General features: G+C 47.4%; 1 protein-coding gene across 1 annotated transcript in view; it reads right to left on the reverse strand.

Moving 5' to 3' along the window:
- Window positions 1–18,626, reverse strand: part of DYNC1H1 (dynein cytoplasmic 1 heavy chain 1) — an 85,660-nt gene that overhangs the window by 30,245 nt on the left and 36,789 nt on the right. The window contains exons 17-38 of the mRNA XM_032180539.2: window positions 17,071–17,226; window positions 16,816–16,929; window positions 16,150–16,260; window positions 15,860–16,069; window positions 15,533–15,679; window positions 14,528–14,694; window positions 14,271–14,444; window positions 12,283–12,448; window positions 12,016–12,204; window positions 11,730–11,924; window positions 10,796–11,078; window positions 9,866–9,966; window positions 8,641–8,800; window positions 6,951–7,194; window positions 6,579–6,762; window positions 6,087–6,299; window positions 4,931–5,169; window positions 4,574–4,730; window positions 1,698–1,925; window positions 943–1,173; window positions 539–679; window positions 29–262 (exon numbers count right to left, since the gene is read on the reverse strand). Of these exons, the coding sequence (XP_032036430.1) occupies window positions 29–262; window positions 539–679; window positions 943–1,173; window positions 1,698–1,925; window positions 4,574–4,730; window positions 4,931–5,169; window positions 6,087–6,299; window positions 6,579–6,762; window positions 6,951–7,194; window positions 8,641–8,800; window positions 9,866–9,966; window positions 10,796–11,078; window positions 11,730–11,924; window positions 12,016–12,204; window positions 12,283–12,448; window positions 14,271–14,444; window positions 14,528–14,694; window positions 15,533–15,679; window positions 15,860–16,069; window positions 16,150–16,260; window positions 16,816–16,929; window positions 17,071–17,226 (4,044 nt within the window). The remainder of the gene's footprint in view (window positions 1–28; window positions 263–538; window positions 680–942; window positions 1,174–1,697; window positions 1,926–4,573; window positions 4,731–4,930; window positions 5,170–6,086; window positions 6,300–6,578; window positions 6,763–6,950; window positions 7,195–8,640; window positions 8,801–9,865; window positions 9,967–10,795; window positions 11,079–11,729; window positions 11,925–12,015; window positions 12,205–12,282; window positions 12,449–14,270; window positions 14,445–14,527; window positions 14,695–15,532; window positions 15,680–15,859; window positions 16,070–16,149; window positions 16,261–16,815; window positions 16,930–17,070; window positions 17,227–18,626) is intronic.

Consider the following 18,626-nt stretch of genomic DNA (forward strand, 5'->3'; position numbering starts at 1 on the left):
TCTGCTGTCCACCTCCTGGCCTCTTTACCTCCATGTCAGGCAAGGCCCGGAGGGCGCTGAAGAGTGTCATGGTCTTGCCAGACCCAGGAGGGCCACACAAGACCAGGGGCTTGTGCTCGGCCAGCCAAGTGTACAAGAGGGCTTCGTGGCGGACTGTGTCCAGTGTTGGCACGACGACATCAGGGGCTGCCACCTTGTGCGTCTCCACTTCAATCTGAGGCACCTTGGCCTGCCACGGAGACCACTCTCCACTGATGGACACCTACACACACAGATGGAAGTGTGAGTCCGGCTGGAACCAAGGTGCCTCCTCACGAGGTTTGTTTACCTGAACACAAACTTGAACTTTCAGAATAAGGAAGCAATTGGTCAGGTTAATCTGCATTCTTTGCTAACACATGGAACTAAAAGGATAAAGTCCTTCTATGAAATGGAATAAAATGAAAAGACGAAGTCAAGGTCCATGGTCAGGTTGTTCCAGGATGAGTTAAATCAACAAGGCAAGCATCAGAAACACGGGCTGTAACTGCATGCTCACCTCATAATCGATAATGGGTATGTTGGGCGCAGTGGGCAGAGGCACGGTCGTGATTCTTCTGATGTATTCACCCAGCTCTGCTCTCATTTTTAGCCGGCTGTCTCCAGACAGGGACCAGAGTATGGCATAAACCAGATATCGCTATTAAAAAAGGAATTAAACTTTGATTTTTATAAAATTTCAACAACAAAAGAAAGACACTTACAGCAAAGTTAACCTAAAGACAGTGGTTCCCAGTCTTCCTGCATCACAGACACCCATTGCACCTTTCCTAGCCCCTCAACGAAGGCTTTGCCCTCGCCTAGGAGAGAGCGCACATCCACACAGGTGCAGCATTTCAGAGGTCCTCAGACCTGTGGTCTGGCGCAGTGGTGAGCTCTGGGAAGCCCCTGATGCCCCCTGACCTGAATGTAGCGCTCCAGCTGCTCGATCTGCATGGGGAAGTCGGGATGGTTGGCGTTATACTGCGCCACGTTGCGGCAGGCCTGGTGCAGCATGGAGAAGAGGGAGCCCAGGCAGCGCAGGCGTGTTAGGTCCATGATGTGCTCCAGCTGGAAGGCGTGCTCTAGCGCCTTGGTGACCAGGCCGTTGGACGTGAAGTACGGTTGCATGATTGTAGCTGCATCTCTTTGGATCTAGAAAGTGGAATGAGTGATACTTAACTATCTTTCAAAAGGCAGGCGAGTTTCATCGATTCTAACCTGGTCCCAGGAGAAGGTCATACGACCTTGAAAAACTAATTTTGGATGAAGCTTCAATGACCAATCTTCATTTTCCTTCACCCTGGTGGTTCTCAAAAACCCTGCTTCCCAGGAACTTTGGTTTTCCCACTGAACATGGAAAAGAGCAGTCTTTCATCAATTTGTAGAGAAAAGTAAGATAACGAAAAGAATTCTTTAAACTTTCCCATACATAACTTTTAACATTTGTAGCTGCTACAGCTGGGCTTCCTTGTTTAAGCTGGCAGAAGACAACACTGATTACACAAAACTTGGCTGGGTACAGTGACTCACACCTATAATCCCAGCACTTTGAGAGGCCAAGGCAGGTGGATTGCTTGGGCCCAGGGGTTCAAGACCAGCCTGGGCAACACAGCGAGATCATATCTGAACATCCTAGCACCCTCACGTCATGATATGTGGGTCCCACCTGGGCGTACCTGCAGCATGGGGGAAGCGGCCTCCTCCCCCTCATCCTCTTTGCCCTTGCGCCGCCGCTGTGCCTCATCCTCCCCTTCATCCAGCGGGATGCTGCGCAGCCTGGCCAGGAAGTTGTTGAAGATCATGTCGGTGCTCAGCACATCCTCACTGAACCAGACCATGCCGCAGCGCGACACTGTGGCCAAGGTTGCGTATTTCAAGTCCTGTACCTCAAACATTATTCTCACCTTGAAAGAAAACATTAAGCAGATTTAATGACATAGGTTTGGAACAAACCTGGACATTACGATTCTTTTACCTATATACACACTGAAAGGGTGACTTAAAACTTAATCTTCCTATACAGAAAGTAGCTGGGCATGGTGGCGTGTGCCTGTAATTGCAGCTACTTGGGAGGCTGAGGCAGAAGAATCACTTGAGCCTGGGAGGTGGAGGTTGCAGTGAGCCAAGATCATGCCACTGCACTCCAGCCTGGGTGACAGTGAAAACCTGTCTCAAAAATTTTTTTTCTGCACTTATTTAAAAAAAAAAACAAAAAACGCCTACAGCTCACATCATTATAGTATTCACCATTCTTTCTACAGGAATCTGGGCAGGACAAGTGTGTGTAGCAGGGAGAAGAGCAGGGCAGACCACCTTGTTTAAGGTTTCCCACTCTTCTTGAGGGCACAGAAGCAACAGTCCCTCCAAGGGTGACGTCAGCAGTGACTGTGTCCTGGATGCCCACCGGGCCTGGATCCCTCCAGCAGTCTCACATAACCTGACCAGGCAGGCACGCTGTCGTCTCTGGTGTTTTTTTTTTTGTTTGTTTTTTTTTTGAGATGGAGTTTTGCTCCTGTTGCCCAGGCTCGAATGCAATGGCGTGATCTCGACTCGCTGCAGTGCCTCCCGGGTTCAAGCGATTCTCCTGTCTCAGCCTCCTGAGTAGTTGGGATTACAGGCATGTGCCACCACGCCCAGCTAATTTTTTGTCATTTTAGTAGAGATGGGGTTTCATCGTGTTGGTCAGGTTGGTCTCAAACTCCTAACCACAGATGATCCACCTGCCTTGGCCTCCCAAAGTACTGGGATGACAGGCGCGAACCACCGTGCCCAGCCTCATCTCCAGTTTAAAGACGGTGCAGGTGACTCGCTGGGGTCCCACTGCTAGTAAGTGGTTGAGATTCAAAGCAGGTGATAGGACTCCAGAGCCTTAACCTCAGAGCTGTAATTGCCCCGCAAGGAGATCATTCTCCTCTGACAACAGTTAGACTCTACTGGATCTGCTGTCAGAGCGGAATTTGAGTTGTTGGAGTAAGAGCACACTTTCAGGCAGTACTAAGAATCCATGGCTGGCTCCTGAAGCTGAGATAAATACCAATCCTAAGCCTTGTTGTTAAAGGCTCATAAGCTGATCAGGCCAGAAACCTTGCCATCATCCTTGAATCCTTTCCCTCACACCCACATCTAGTCCATCAGCAAATCCCACGCATGCTTTAAACTCCGGCCACAGTCAGTCACCTCTCAGCACCTTCACTGCTGCCAGCTCACCCCCTGTCCCTGGTGCCTGGAGGTCTGAGGCAGCCTCCAACTGGCCTCCTGGCTTTCACCCTGCCCTCTTCATTCTCCAAATGGCAGCCAGATGGATCTTCGTGGACATACATCAGGGAACATCGCTCCTGTCCAGGCTGCTCCACGGATCCCAGCTTACCCAGTGTACAACTCACACCCCCACAATGACCTCCAGGGCCCCTGACCTGGCTCGTTTCCTCTCTGGTCTCAGCCCTGACTTGTCCTCCCCAGTCCTCTCCGCTTCAGCCGACTACCCCTTGCTGTCCTCACGTACAACAGCCCCCTGTCCCAGACCTGCTACTCCTGCTGTGTGTTCCTTTGCCCAACATACTTGGGAGACTTGGGACCTACTCCCTCACTCCCCTAAGTGTCTGCTCAAACCACGTTCTCAGGGAAGGCTTCACATTTTAACCTCCAACCCCCACCAACACCTGACAGCGCACTTTCCATTTCTTTTTTTCTTTGCATCAATCACTATTTATTTTGTTTGTCCATTTTCTGCATCACACGTGAGCAAGGGCTTTTGTCTTCCTGCCTTTTTTTTGAGACGGAGTCTTGCTCTGTCACCCAAGCTGGAGTGCAATGGCGCGATCTCGGCTCACTGCAACCTCCGCCTCCCAGGTTCAAGCGATTCTCCTGCCTCAGCCTCCTGAGTAGCTGGGACTACAGGTGCCCCCCACCATGCCCGGATAATTTTTTGTATTTTTAGTAGAGACGGGGTTTCATCATGTTAGCCAGAATGGTCTCGATCTCCTGACCTCGTAATCCACCCACCTGGGCCTCCCAAAGTGCTGGGATTACAGGCGTAAGCCACTGCGCCCAGCCTGTCTTCTTGCTTTCTTACTGCTGTATTTTCAGCATCTAGAACAGGGTCTGACTCAGTGCAAATCCACACCGAGCCTGGCTGTGTTTACTGATCAGTAGGTGTTGTCAGGCACCTGTATCGTGCACTCATTTCCCAAGGGACAGCCTAGAAAGCCCCATTCCAAATTTCTCATTTTCCCAACTCTATAGATGTGTAACAGCTTAAGAAACCTTAACGACAACCCCACCATACAGGGTTAACTGATCATCGTAGAGTGTGCTTATTACTCAATAAATGATAGAAAGCCATTAATAAAACCTATTAAAATGTTTCTCACTAGCCATGGAAATGGAAAAAACATCTAGCAGTTGAGATGCTAGCTCTGAAAATCACTTAGACGCTATGCTCGCTACTCCATGGAATCTGGGTCCATGACTCCAGAGCTGCACTTAGCTAGCACATGAATTTTAGTTGGCCAAAAGGAATTATTCAGTTGATGACATACGAAAGGTCACTTACATTGGGTGGGAGACTGAGGCGCTCTCCATTGGGCAGAGTTAGGAGCTTATTGTCATCCAGCACCGAGTTCAAGTTCTCAACCCACTCTGGATCCACATCGCCATCGAAGACGATCCATTGGCGCTTCTGTAGCTCGCCTCTCACACTGTCGATGATCCTGGTTGGGAAGGATTTTAAAACAGCTGCTGACTAAATCAAGATTTTAACGTTAGGCATGTTTACCGATGATGGTTTCTGAAGTGACCTTTAATTTGCTCAGACTTCAGTTGAAAAATAGCGTATACTCTGCTCTTGTGAGAGCAAAGTACTTAGGGCCCATATCCAGGAGAACACAAACACAGATCAAAGACGACGTACTTTCTCAGCACGTGTGTGAAGAGCCCATCTGTCCATTCCCTGGTGTTGGGGTCCAGGGTTCCGTAGAGGTGGTCTTTGCTGATGGCCTTGGGGTCGATGATATGGGCCACACCTTCCACACCCTCGAGTCTCTCCAACGCCTTCAGCAGGACACGCCAGGCCATGCTCTTCCCACTTCCCGAGGGCCCCACCATCATCAGGCCATGATTGATCTGGGTGATCTGATAGAGCTGGAGAACCTGCAGGGCCCAAGAGACCAGCACAGTGACCATCCCAGAGGAGGAATGGGGACAGCTCCTCACTCAGCCACCTCTTGTGAAAGTGAGCAAGAAACATTACGTATGGATTTTTTTTTTTTTTTCTAAAACAGAGTCTCTCTGTCGCCCAGACTGGAGTGCAGTGGCACAATCTCAGCTCACCGCAAGCTCTACCTCCCAGGTTCAAGTGATTATCCTGCCTCACTCTCCCAAGTAGCTGGGATTACAAGCGCCTATCTATGGATTATTAAAGGCAAGTACTGAAACTCCCCAACTGGAGAGATGTGACACAGGTCACATCTAAAAAAACATTTCCAAACTGTGGCGATTTCTTTGGTAAGTCAGGAAGGCTGGAGTCAGTGGGATAGGACACACCAATGAGCAGCCTCAACAAGGACACATCAGATCCCGCCAAGGACAACCAGAGACCGAATGGATGAGCCGTGTGTTCAATCCCGTACAGCGTCTCTCAGGCTAAACACACAGAGCTTGTGTAAACAATAAACTTTTTCTTAAATGAATCACATAGAGGAAGGAAAGAAGCCAATACAGAATGTAAACTACGTATTGATCAGCGATTTAGGTTGTTCATCTCTGGCACTGGAAAGTCTTGTAAGCAGAATTTTTACCAGTATAAACAACTTTCCAATATAGTCATGCACTTAGCATTTTCAGAAATTGAACTGTATCACGTAAAATTTTCAGGTTAAGTATTATTTCCTCTTCATTTAAACAACAAAAAAATTTCAAATAGGCCATGGGCAAATCTTCATAAAGCATATTATGCACCTCCACAGCCTTTGTGGACAGTTTCATCAAAGGGCCCACGGTTGTCATTACTGGACACTAAAGTCAGCAGGGTCTGTGAGGGCAGTGGCCAGTGAAACAATCCAAGTTACCTTTTCAACCCACATTCCACCAACTTCTTCTCCATCTCCATATGTCAAATACATCTCCTGACACACTTTCTTCAGCTCTTCTCGAAGGGCAGTCATCTCACCCCTGTGATACTGGACTCCAGGGAACACGTCTGACAGGAGGCTGAACAGCAGCGGGATGTCCTCTGCCACCAGCTTCGGCACCATCGTCTCACAGACGCTCTGTATCAGAATCTACGGGGAGAGGACTGGGCTGTGAGCAGCGGAGCACGGCTCGAGTACCGCCCGCTGCATCTCCAGGAGGTGCGTGATCAGTAACTGTTGGTGAACAAAGGGTGCGACCACCACTCGCCCACATTCGTGCCCTCGACTCACTGGGTCAACATTACAGTCTATTCCAGCCATCCCAAGACACGTGAACTCAAGAAGAACTCACAAGTCATGGCTTAAATGTTAAAAAGGTAAATTTAAATAACGTATAAGGTTTGAATGATCAAAACGTTTGTAACGAACCTCTTGTTCAGGGAGATTTTCAGCAATTTCTCCTTCATCAACTGCTTCCCCTCGTTCCTCTTTCTCCCTCTTTATCTTCTGGATTCTCTCTCTCTTCACATTGCCTGCACTCACCAGCACACTCTTCAAAGCCCGAAGACCAAAGTCATAATGGCTTTGGGAAGAGAGCTGCTCATCACATAGTCTAGAAAAGAAAAAAAAAGGCTTTCTTTAAAAACAGTATACCTTAAGCAATAATAGGGTCAAGTGTCAAGAAATCAGAGATGGATATTTTGAAAGACGTACCATCGTTACACATAAAAATTTTAAGGTTAAATGGACACATTTAACATATGCAAGAAACATGATTATGAAGAATTCTAGGCTACTTACTTAAAAAACGGGACGATTTTGTTGGCAAGCACTTCAGCAGTGCGGAAACCCTGTGAGTAGAGCATGACCTGGGCGATTAACTGCCGGTCGGGCTTGGTCATAGCCAAGCTCCGGAACAGCTTCTTCAAGTTGTCAGGAAGGTTAGACCGGCCCGCGTAGCCAGGGTTCATGGTGATGAAGATGGCCATGTCTGGGCTCACCTTGACTTGTTTGTTCAGCAGCTCACAAGTAATGGGGGCAGAGGCTGAGAACAAGATGATAGTGTTAAGACTAGAAATGTTAAAAAACAAACGAACAAAAAAACCCATTCTAAAATGTCTCTAAAACAACAGACAAAGCTCTCGTTCTCCCAGGGAGCTGGAGTAGAGGCTTCCTGGGGGGCTGCTCTCTGGCCTTTCTTCAGGGACCACCAGCCACGCTCTCCCAGGCCAGGTGGACCTATTCCCATGTACCTCATGTGCAAATGTGTCCCAGGTCAAGCCACCAGAGGCAGAGACCACTATTTCATTTGGGCAACACAACACTGAGTGTCATGGAAAACTCGAGATAGAGATGCAGTCCAACAAATGTGCAAAAATAAAAAGGAATAAATGCCGCGACACTGACTGGCTTAGATCATGCTCCTAGCATCATCACAATAAAAAAAACCCCAAACCTCCAAGCACCTCTGAGCCACTTCGTAACAGAGTGTATTCCCGCCTTAAGAGAATACTGATCGTAAAGGCAAGTGTTGCTTTCCTCCACACTCCTTTTGTTTTATTTAGGAGGAAACATTAAAAGCTACACTGTGCACATAAGACAGAATTTCACACCTACCCAATACCCAAATGTTTGCCTCCTTCAGCATCCCACCCTCCCTGACCCCACATGCTGGGACTTTGTGTTGAACCGGGAAGGGAAGTGGTCCCTGGGGCCTCTCTGACAGCTGCTCCTATCGTGATAAAGGGCTTGTTTCCAAAGACAGACGGCAGGACACTGGCCAGACAGGTGGCTGGGGAGGCTGGCTCTCTGATGATGTGAGAAGAGGGGGCACCAAGGGCCCACACTAGAGGTCACATTCATCCCGTGGCAAAGGCCGTGGAGGGAACACACAAGCTCTAAGGGGGCATGGGGGCATCTGGCTGGCTGAGGAAGGACTGCTCAGGTTTTTGGTTGTCCTAGGACGTAGAAACCTCTATGCTGCTGCCCTAGAATGAGGACTAAAAGCTGTGATGCAGTACAGTCCTGGGTTTCTCTTTTTGGGGGGACAGTTTTGCTCTGTAGCCCAGGCTGGAGTGCAGTGGCATGATCTCAATTCACTACAACCTCTGCCTCCTGGGTTCAAGGGACTCTCCCTGCACAGCCTCCTGAGTAGCTGGGATTATAGGCATTTACCACCATGTCAGGCTCATTTTTATATTTTCAGTAGAGACGGGTTTCACTATGTTGGCCAAACTGGTCTTGAACTCCTCACCTCAACTGATCTGCCCTCCTTGGCCTCCCAAAGTCCTGGGATCACACATGTGAGCCACTACGCCTGGCCTGGGTTTCTTACCTTCCGTCTTTAACCACAGCTCACTATACTGCCTGCAACAGTGAGTTCCTGTGAACTAAATTCTTGCTTATTTCTAATCCAAGAGGTAGAAAATTAGTTCACTAGGGAATTTCCCTCTACACTCTCTAAATAATTTTTGAAGAAAAGGTGTCTTACTCTTGTCGTAGTTGGGGTTGGAATGTTCACGCAGTGCTTCCTGTATGCACTGCACCTGCTGGGACACAGCCGACAGCATCCGCTCCTCCAGGCGGTTGAACTCGTCAAAGCAGCCCCAGGCACCCACCTGGCAAAGGCCCACAAAGATCCGGCCCATTGCCTGGAAAGGAGAGGAAGAAAGAAGCTAAAACCACCTGCTGTGCCCTCAATTGTCTCCCCTCTCCCTTGCCACAAATTAGTATGTTGATGCCTAACCCTAGTGGGTTTGTCTTTAGCGAAAGAGCACGTAAGGACATAACTAAGGTTAAATGAAGCCATAAGGGTTGGGGCCGCTGATCCATAGGACTGGTGCCCTTATAAGAAGAGGAGGAGGAACCAGAGTGCTCTCCCTGCATGTATTCCGAGGAAAGGCCTTGTGGCGACAAAATAGCCATATGCAAAGCCAGGAAGAGGGCCCTCACTGGGAACTGAACCCCGCTGGCACCTTGATCTTGGACTCCCCAGCCTCCAGAGCTGTGAGGAAATATATTTCTATTGTTAAGCCACACAGCCTGTGCTGCTTGGATATGGTGGCCTGAGCAGACTACCATACCACCTGCCTCAGTGCTGGCTTCACGGGGCTCAAACCCTGACTCTGACGATCTGCTTGGCCTTGGGCAAGTCACGTCTTTTTGAAATGCACATCTCCTCATCTGTGAAATGGAATACTACCTTCTCCCACGGTGGCTGTGAAGGATAAATTAGAGTCACACCTCAGGTGAGGGGCCCAGAGCCTACACACAGCAGTTACTTCATGAACAACAGCCGTTATCATGACAGATGTAAAGCATAACACCTTCTTTCTTCTGTGCCAATAAAATCTCAATGACAAAGCTACTGTTTTTATTCTATCACTTTTTGTTGATTAAAGATAAACCTCTTCCATAACATGTGCTTATTCCAAGACACAGGCACTAAAAATGTCTTCAAAAATCCGACATTTTAGAAAAATATTACATTAAAGATCTAACTTTGAAAACATGAAACTAAAGTCAACTTCAAAGCATGTATGCTGGACACCTCAAACACTTCAAAATAACACGTATCCCTACTACAGGACTCAGGAGGCCATATAAACAACGCTGAGCTGTAAGACCAATGGCTTTGAGAGAGGTACGAGCTCGATATTCCCCAAATGATCCCTGCAGGGCATTACATTTTAGGTGGATCCCATAAAGTGTCTCACCTGGAAATCAAAGGTTTCATCACAGTTGAAAACTAAAACAAACCGTCCAAGCTGATGGCCAAGAGCTTTGACAGACTCTGTTTTCCCAGTTCCAGCAGGTCCTGTTTAAAGAAAAGCAAGAGTGCTTGAGTCCATTACCTAACTGAAAACATATCTTTAGCTTTAAAAGAACTACAAAAAGCAACTCATTTAAAAAATCCAAGTAGTGGCCAGGTGCAGTGGCTCATGCCTGTAATCCCAGCACTTTGGGAGGCAGAGGCAGGCAGATCACCTGAGGTCAGGAGTTCGAGACCAGCCTGGCTAACATGGTGAAACTCCATCTCCACTAAAAATACAAAAATTAGCTGGGCATGGTGGTGGCTGCCTGTAGTCCCAGCTACTTGGGAGACTGAGGCAGGAGATCGCTTGAACCCGGGAGGCAGAGGTTGCAATGAGCCAAGGTTGCACCACTGAACTCCAGCCTGGGAGACAGAGCAAGACTCCATCTCAAAAAAAAATCAAAGTAGTAATAAATACAAACAAATTTAAGATTTTAGAATGTACACACCACATAATTAAGAAATACATTCAGGCTGGGCATGGTGACTCACGCCTATAATCTCAGCACTTTGGGAGGCCGAGGTGAGCGGGTCACCAGGTCAGGAGTTTGAGACCAGCCTGGCCAACATGGTGAAACCCTGTCTCTACGAAAAATACAAAAATTAGCCTGGTGTGATGGCGTGTGCCTGTAATCCCAGCTACTCAGGAGGCTGAGGCAGGAGAATGGCTTGAACCCGGGAGGCGGAGCTTGCAGTGAGCCAAGATTATGCCACTGTGCTCCAGCCTGAGCGACAGAGACTCCATCTCTAAAAGAAGTACATTCAAATCATTAGCTTTATCTTTAAACATTTTAATATGATTCCATCTGTCCAGATCTGTGGAAGAACTTACCAAATGGGGAACCCCCCAGCCTGGCCTCCAAGGCTTGTGTCATTGTCAAATAGCAGCGGTCAGTGAGGGGGGTCTGGACCAGTTTGTCCTGAACACCCAGGTACTCAAAGCCATAGTTAAATTTGGCATTTGCCATTTGAATTGACAACTGCTGTAACACATCAGTTTGCTTAGGGTCAAAGTAAAATCGCATCTGGCTGAGCCATTCAAAAGATTTGGCGTTGTCAATCTTGCTTTTGATCAAGGACCTTGTAACATCTCTCTGGTGAACCAACTCTGTAATCTGAAGAAAGAGAGTCACTTTAAAAGTTCATCTACACTAAAGCAATACAGTGCATTCTCCGGATTTGTGGACTGTTAAACTGAAATTGAGGTTCTAGGTCCAGTTACAATGGCTTTCAGTAAATGTTCCAAAAGGCAAATTCACTTTCAGAGATGAGAGAAATGTTACTCATGAGATGGTATTACACAGAACCCAGAGCTGCAGCAAAAACAAAGAAACAGAAACACCTGGCTTTAAATATTTTAACATTGTGCAACTATCTTAAAACATAATGGAAGACTAGCTTTCTGATGTCTGTCCTAAGAGTCTGCCACGCACTGCCATGGGGCTCGGAGCAGGCACTGCCCATGCCGTGCAGCTTAGCACTGCTGTGGCCACCTCTCTGGGGAGGTGACAGGAAAGAGCAAGAGATCCTGACCAAAGTTGATCTCTTCCTCTCTACCGTGATGTCGTGTAACCCCTGCATGCCCCTGAGATTACCTTTCAATAGGGACAGGGAGTCAAATGCGCACCCTCAGAGGATATCCATACACCATCCACTGTTCTCCTTGATACTACCTGAAACCTTTTTCAAGCATGATTTCCATTTAACTGCGGGGTTGAGGGTGTAAGAGTCTAACTGGTAAGGAAGGAGTCAGGTGCGAGACTAACCAAGTGTTCTAGCTTCCGCCTTCGGAGTGGGGGCTGCTCCATGAGGACAGAGTCTGCTAACACATTGAGGGTGACCTCCACGTTGCTCAGCACGGAGTGCAAGGGCGCGGCATCTCCACCTCCGCCCATGCTGCTCAGTGCGGTCTCCACGTTCTCAGACCAGGCTATCTGGGCTGACAAAACCACAAGCTGGGCCTAAAAGACACAGAAACAAGATCCCAAAGGATCATTTTAAAGATTGGTCTGCGTTTTCACCATGAGCCCACTCACTTCTACTATAGATTACCTGGTATTTATCAATCCAAGTAATGTAGGTATTTGGGTCAATTGAAGTTGCTTTACCAAAAATCTCAACTTCCGTAACAGACTCAGCGAGCAGTTTGGCCAGGGTGACTCTCATCTCCTTTTCTACCAATGTGAGCCACTCATTGATTTTGGGATGTTCAGTAATTGACACAGGAGTTTTAAACATAACCTGAAATAAATACAATTTTAAGAAATGAGGTATGCAAAAATGTGAGAGAAGTTTTAAAAGTTACAAACATAAATTTACCTCCTCTCCTTCCCGAGATGAAATACCCAAAACAACAGAGTTATCCTCGTTCAGGATGATGCTGGAAACTCCAGCAAACATCTTCTTGAAGTGCTTCTGTAATTTAGCGACATTCTTGCTGTTTCCAATGATTTCAAGCAAATCTTCATCACCCACAAAATAGAACCTAAAATCAAAATAACACTCAAGTTGTGAAAATACTGTATACACGTATAAGGTGAATCAAGGCAAAATTTCAAACTGCAGGATGGGAAAGAAGATGTGGCTGGTGGTGGCAATCTCCAGCCCAAATTCAGATCACGTCAAAATTTCTTCCAGCCCTTGGCAAAAGATACACACTTACCTAACAAGATCTTGAAGAGGAATTAATTCAATGAATGCAAAGAATCTCATGTCATTTGCCTTAGAAAGTTTATTTATTTTTGAGACGGAGTCTTGCTCTGTTGCCCAGGCTGGAGTGCAGTGGCACGATCTCGGCTCACTGCAAGCTCTGCCTCCTGGGTTCATGCCATTCTCCTGCCTCAGCCTCCCGAGTAGCTGGGACTACAGGCGCCCACCACCACGCCCGGCTAATTTTTTTTTTGTATTTTTAGTAGAGACAGGGTTTCACCATGTTAGCCAGGATGGTCTCAATCTCCTGACCTCGTGACCCGCCTGCCTCTGCCTCCCAAAGTGCTGGGATTACAGGCATGAGCCACCGCACCCAGCCAGTAAGTTATTTATTAACTCTTTTTTTTCTGAGATGGAGTCTTGTTCTGTCACCCCAGCTGGAGTGCAGCGGCGCAATCTTGGCTCACCGCAGCCTCCGCCTCCCGGATTCAAGCAATTCTCTTGCCACAGCCTCCTGAGTACCTGGGATTACAGGCAGCCGCCATCATGCCTGGCTAATTTTTGTATTTTTGTAGAGACAGGGTTTCATGTCCAGGCTGGTCCTAAACTGACCTCAGGTGATCTGCCCGCCTTGGCCTCCCAAAGTGCTGGGATTACAGGCATGAGCCACCACGCCTGGCCTATTAACTCATTTAAAAAAAAATCTGGGCCGGGTGCGGTGGCTCACGATTGTAATCCCAGCACTTTGGGAGGCCGAGGCGGGTGGATCACGAGGTCAGGAGATCGAGACCACGGTGAAACCCCGTCTCTACTAAAAATACAAAAAAAAAATTAGCCGGGTGTGGTGGTGGGCGCCAGTAGTCCCAGCTACTTGGAGAGGCTGAGGCAGGAGAATGGCGTGAACCCGAAAGGCGGAGCTTGCAGTGAGCCGAGATTGCGCCACTCCAGCCTGGGCGACAGAGTGAGACTCCGTCTCAAAAAAAAAAAAAAAAAAAAAAATCTGTCCAATTCAGTCTAAGCAACTATTCAGAAAGGAAAAGATGCCACTTAGAAAACTGTCAGAGGCTGGGTGCAGTGGCTCATGCCTGTAATCCTAGCACTTAGGTGACTTAGGTGAGCGGATCACCTAAGGTCAGGAGTTCTAGACAAGTCCGACCAACATGGCGAAACCCCATCTCTACTAAAAATATAAAAATTAGCTGGGCGTGGTGGCAGGCACCTGTAATCCCAGCTACTCAGGAGGCTGAGGAAAGAGAATCACTTGAACCTGGGAGAAGGAGGTTGCAGTGAGCCAAGATTGCACCACGCACTCCAGCCTGGGCGACAGAACAAGACTCCATCTCAAAAAAAAAAAAAAAGAAAACTGCCAGAGATAAACACTGAAGAGATGCAATGCAAGCTGCCTTGGAGGGTAGATGATAGTTAAATTAAGGATTTAAGAAATCCAAGGTAGGACAATTTAAAAAATCCAAGATGGGTACAATTAGTAATCACTGCATGACAGGGAAGGGAATGGTAATCATTATATGTATTATTAGCTAACAAAATCCTTGATGTCAAAACTAACAAACACAGGCCCAGAGGGAAAGAAGATCACTGGAAAAATGCACAACTGAAATTCAACTTGACTCCAGGCCAAGTCAAAGCAAGGATCTTACCTGGGGAAAGATGACCGCTCTCTTTCCAGATATTCTCCCAATGCTTTCTGGATCTTTCCCAGCAGGTCTGCCAATCTTTCCAGAGACCTCTGTACTCCCTGGATGTTCAGAACATCCATAACAAGGGGAGACTTGGACACTTTTTTCATTAGAGCCAAAAACTCGGTGCTGATGCTACAAATGAAATTAAAACATGTGTCAGCCTTTGTGTAGTTACTGGCCGCTGGCAAACTTGGCTCTCTGGCTGGAGGCCGTACCTCTGAAACCGCTGGGTTTCCACTGGCAGCAGGTGCTTGATGTCTGCACTGCCTGTGAAGATACCTTCCAGGTAGACCCACCGCCTCTGCACATCAATCCACACATCAAAGAGAGCCATGATCCTGTTCAGCTTATCTTCCCAGCTGAGTGCATCCTCTTCAAAAACCTGGTGGACAGACAAGAGGGCAGAGGTAAACTGCTAACTCTTTTACACACAGATATGCCAAAATTCACTGAAAAAGTGCAGATCAGGATCTCATGAAGCAATCTGATTCACATTTTAAAAAACAAGTAGACGGGTGCGGTGGCTCACGCCTGTAATCCCAGCATTTTGGGAGGCCAAGGCGGGTGGTCAGAAGTTTGAGACCAGCCTGGCAAACATGGTGAAACCCTGTCTCAACCAAAAATACAAAAATTAGCCAGGCATGGTGGCATGTAGCTGTAATCCCAGCTACTTGGGAGGCTGAGGCAGGAGAATCACTTAAACCTGGGAGGCAGAAGTTGCAGCGAGCTGGTATCGTGCCATTGCACTCCAGCCTGTGTGACAGAGCGAGACTCCATCTCAAAAAAAGAAAAAAAAAAAAAAAAAGCAAGCAAACAAAAAAACAAGTATTGACTGGCTGTGGTGACTCACGCCTGTAATCCTGGCACTTTAGGAGGTCAATGCAGAAGGACTGCTTAAGCCCAGGAGTTCGAGACCAGCCTGGGCAACATAGTGAGATGTTGTCTCTACAAAAAATAAAAAGTTAGCCCAGCATGGTGGCATGTGCCTATGGTCCCAGCTACCTGGAGGCTGAGGTGGGAGGATCACTTGAGCCCAGGAAGTCAAGGCTGCAGCAGTGAGCTGTGATCATACCACTGCACTCCAGCGTGGGAGACAGAGTGAGACCCTGTCGCAAAAAATAAAATAAAAAACAGGTACCTAGTAACTGTCAGTGAAAAGTATTATAGTGAAATTGTGGGAGACCACTGGTGGGGAGGGAAAGCTTCCCCAGCAACAGCACCTTGTAATATGGAGAGAGCTTCATGGCCGAGACGCTGTTGATGTGCTCTTTGACCTTGTTGAAGAGGTCATCCCAGCCACGGATCAAGCGGCACTTGTTCTGATAATTAACCAAGTCTAGTTCGTAAGTATTCCACACTTCTCTTATCTGAATTCAAACCAGAAAGATGCACGTTATCAATATGTAGGCATTCACTAGTTGCACAAGGGACCAAGCATTATGAGAACCAAAAGGACCACAGATGACAAGGCTCCATTTTTACACAGCTCAGATCTATACAACAGCCCGAAACACAACGTAAAGCAGACGTTCAGTCCTATTACTTGCCTGCTTCAAAAATTCTTCCAAAGCCATCTCCCCTTGTGCCACAAGCAGTACATCCTTGACAATCGCTTCATTTTTCTGCAAGTCAACATCCCAGATTTGGCCAAGGGTTAGCTCAGAAACAACCCAATTAACATGAAGCCTTTTCATGAGCTGTTTCCAATGGCGGTCTTTAAGTGCTTCGGATTTCAGTTCAATCACCAGCATATTTATCTGTGGAGAAAGTAAACAAAGTGATCTGTGCAGGTGCATTTCTAACAGACACTCATCACCGTGCGATATTGGCCACCTACCTTCATGTAACCTTTCAGAAGCCTCTGAACAAACTCATAGGACGCATACTGTCGCAATCGGGCAGGGAAGCTTTTCAGCTGGTTTAGGAGGGCATCCAAATTTTGTCGAAGCTGCCGAGAGAAACGTAAGATGCTATTTAGCTTGCCAACATTTCTTTAAATGGTGAAATATTTCTTTAAAAAATGGTTTCAGGCCAGGCGTGGTGGCTCATGCCTGTAATGCCAGCACTTTGGGAAGCTGGGGCGAGCAGATCACTTGAGGTCGGGAGTTCGAGACCAGCCTGACCAATATGAAGAAACCCCGTCTCTACTAAAAATACAAAATTAGCCGGGCGTGGTGGCACATGCCTGTAATCCCAGCTACTAGGGAGGCTGAGGCAGGAGAATCGCTTGAACCCGGGAGGCGGAGGTGGCAGGGAGCCAAGATCGCGCCATTGCACTCCAGCCTGGGCAACAAGAGTGAAACTCCGTCTCAAAAAAATAAAAAATAAGGTTTCAAAATAAGTTTTACAACATTTTGGATGAATAATGTAAATGACATGCAGGACATTAAGTGACATCTTATGAACTCACAATACAAATACACAAACTTGGCTTGTCACATTCTAAATAAGGTCTGTAACTGTTAAAATAGACGTACACAAACACCGATTTCATGAGATATACCTTTCGAGGCTGTACTGAAACCCAGGGTTGCTCCTTCATCTGATCGATTTGCTCCCAAACCTTAGAAAGTTCTGACCAAACGCCTTTGAGGTCCTGCAATTCTTCTAAGGCCACCTGCGATTGGGAATAGTAAAACAGTTGACTTTGGAAATAGGAATCACCCCAGAATCTGGCAGGGCCCTGAGGATGAACAAAGTCAATGGCAGAGTACGGGTGGGGAGCGGGATTCTCCACCCCCTCCCCAATGGTTCATACCTGCACGCGCTCTTCACTGCCACTGAGAAGCCCAGTATCTGTCAATTCCAGCGCCTCCTTGGCCTTTGCACACTTCTCTCTGTCGTCCTTCAGCCTACCAAACTTCCCCTCATATATGGTGAGAGCCTGAAGTGCCTCTTCTGGGCGAAGGTTGCCCTGAAAGCAGTCAGAGCACAGAGAATTGGAGCACAATGTCTCAGGAGAGATGAGCATTTAGGCTTTAAAATGGTGCACAGAGCCTGCAGGGCTTCTGGACATTTTGGATTCTTTGCACACATCTTCATAAGGAAACATTGAACAAGACGTCCACTTTGGACATGTGTATAGTAGTGAATTTAATTTTTACATCAATATTTTACATAAATAAAACAGAATGGTGGAGCATCTCTTGATTTAGCCATTGTCTTATTCAGTACCCTGGAAGGCGGGAGAAGAGGCAGCACAGACTCAGCCTCAAGTGCACATCCCCAGTGACAGAAGAGGACAAACCTCCGAGGCCTGCCAGCCACAACTTCCCCAGAGAACACAGTTGTTACATCAGTTACCCAGCCAAGCCAGGAACGAGAAATTACCAGAAACAGACTCTACTTCAGCATTAACACTACTATCTGCATACTTCCTTTTCATTTTAGTAACTGTTGAGAGCTGTACAAAATATTACTGTTTTCTACTAAGGCAAGATATCAAAGAACATTTTACTTAGGCTGGATGTGGTGGCTCACGCCTGTAATCCTAGCACTTTGGGAGGTGAAGGTGGGGAGACTGTGAGTTCAGGAGTTTGAGACCAGCCTGGGACTTCATCTCTACTAAAAATAAACAGTAAGCTGGGTATGGTGGGGCACGCCTGTAGTCCCAGCTACAACGCTTGATCCCAGGAAACGGAGGCTTCAGTGAGCTATGACCACGTCACTGCAGTCCAGCCTGGGTGACACAGTGAGACTCTGCCCCAAAAAAAATTTTTGGCCAGGCGCGGTGACTCACGCCTGTAATCCCAGCACTTTGGGAGGCCAAGGCGGGCGGATCATGAGGTCAGTAGATCGAGACCATCCTGGCTAACATGGTGAAACCCCATCTCTACTAAAAAATACAAAAAATTAGCCGGGCGTGGTGGCAGGCGCCTGTAGTCCCAGCTACTCGGGAGGCTGAGGCAGGAGAACGGCATGAACCCAGGAGGCGGAGCTTGCAGTGAGCGGAGATCATGCCACTGCACTCCAGCCTGGGCAACAGAGCAAGACTCCGTCTCAAAAAAAAAAAAAAAAGTTTTAACTCTAACACATTACTGGCACCAAGGTGAGGTGATGAGAAATATTCAAATTTTGATGACCAGAATCTTGCTATTGATTAATATTCAGTTCCTCCACTGGAGCAAGCACTCATAACCTAGCAGTAACAGCAGCACTGGCAAAAGCAGAGACCATCAAATCAAAATTAAGCACACAATAGAACCTGCAGGGGCCCAGCAGCACGGAAACGGTTATAGGCAGGATGGGACAATTAACCAGCATATCTCTGTGGAAGGCTAAATCTGTCATTGTCATTAGGCCTACTGTGGGAAA

Source organism: Hylobates moloch, unplaced genomic scaffold (genome assembly GCF_009828535.3).
Source record: "Hylobates moloch isolate HMO894 unplaced genomic scaffold, HMol_V3 SCAFFOLD_16, whole genome shotgun sequence".
Classification (NCBI taxonomy): Eukaryota; Metazoa; Chordata; class Mammalia; order Primates; family Hylobatidae; genus Hylobates; species Hylobates moloch.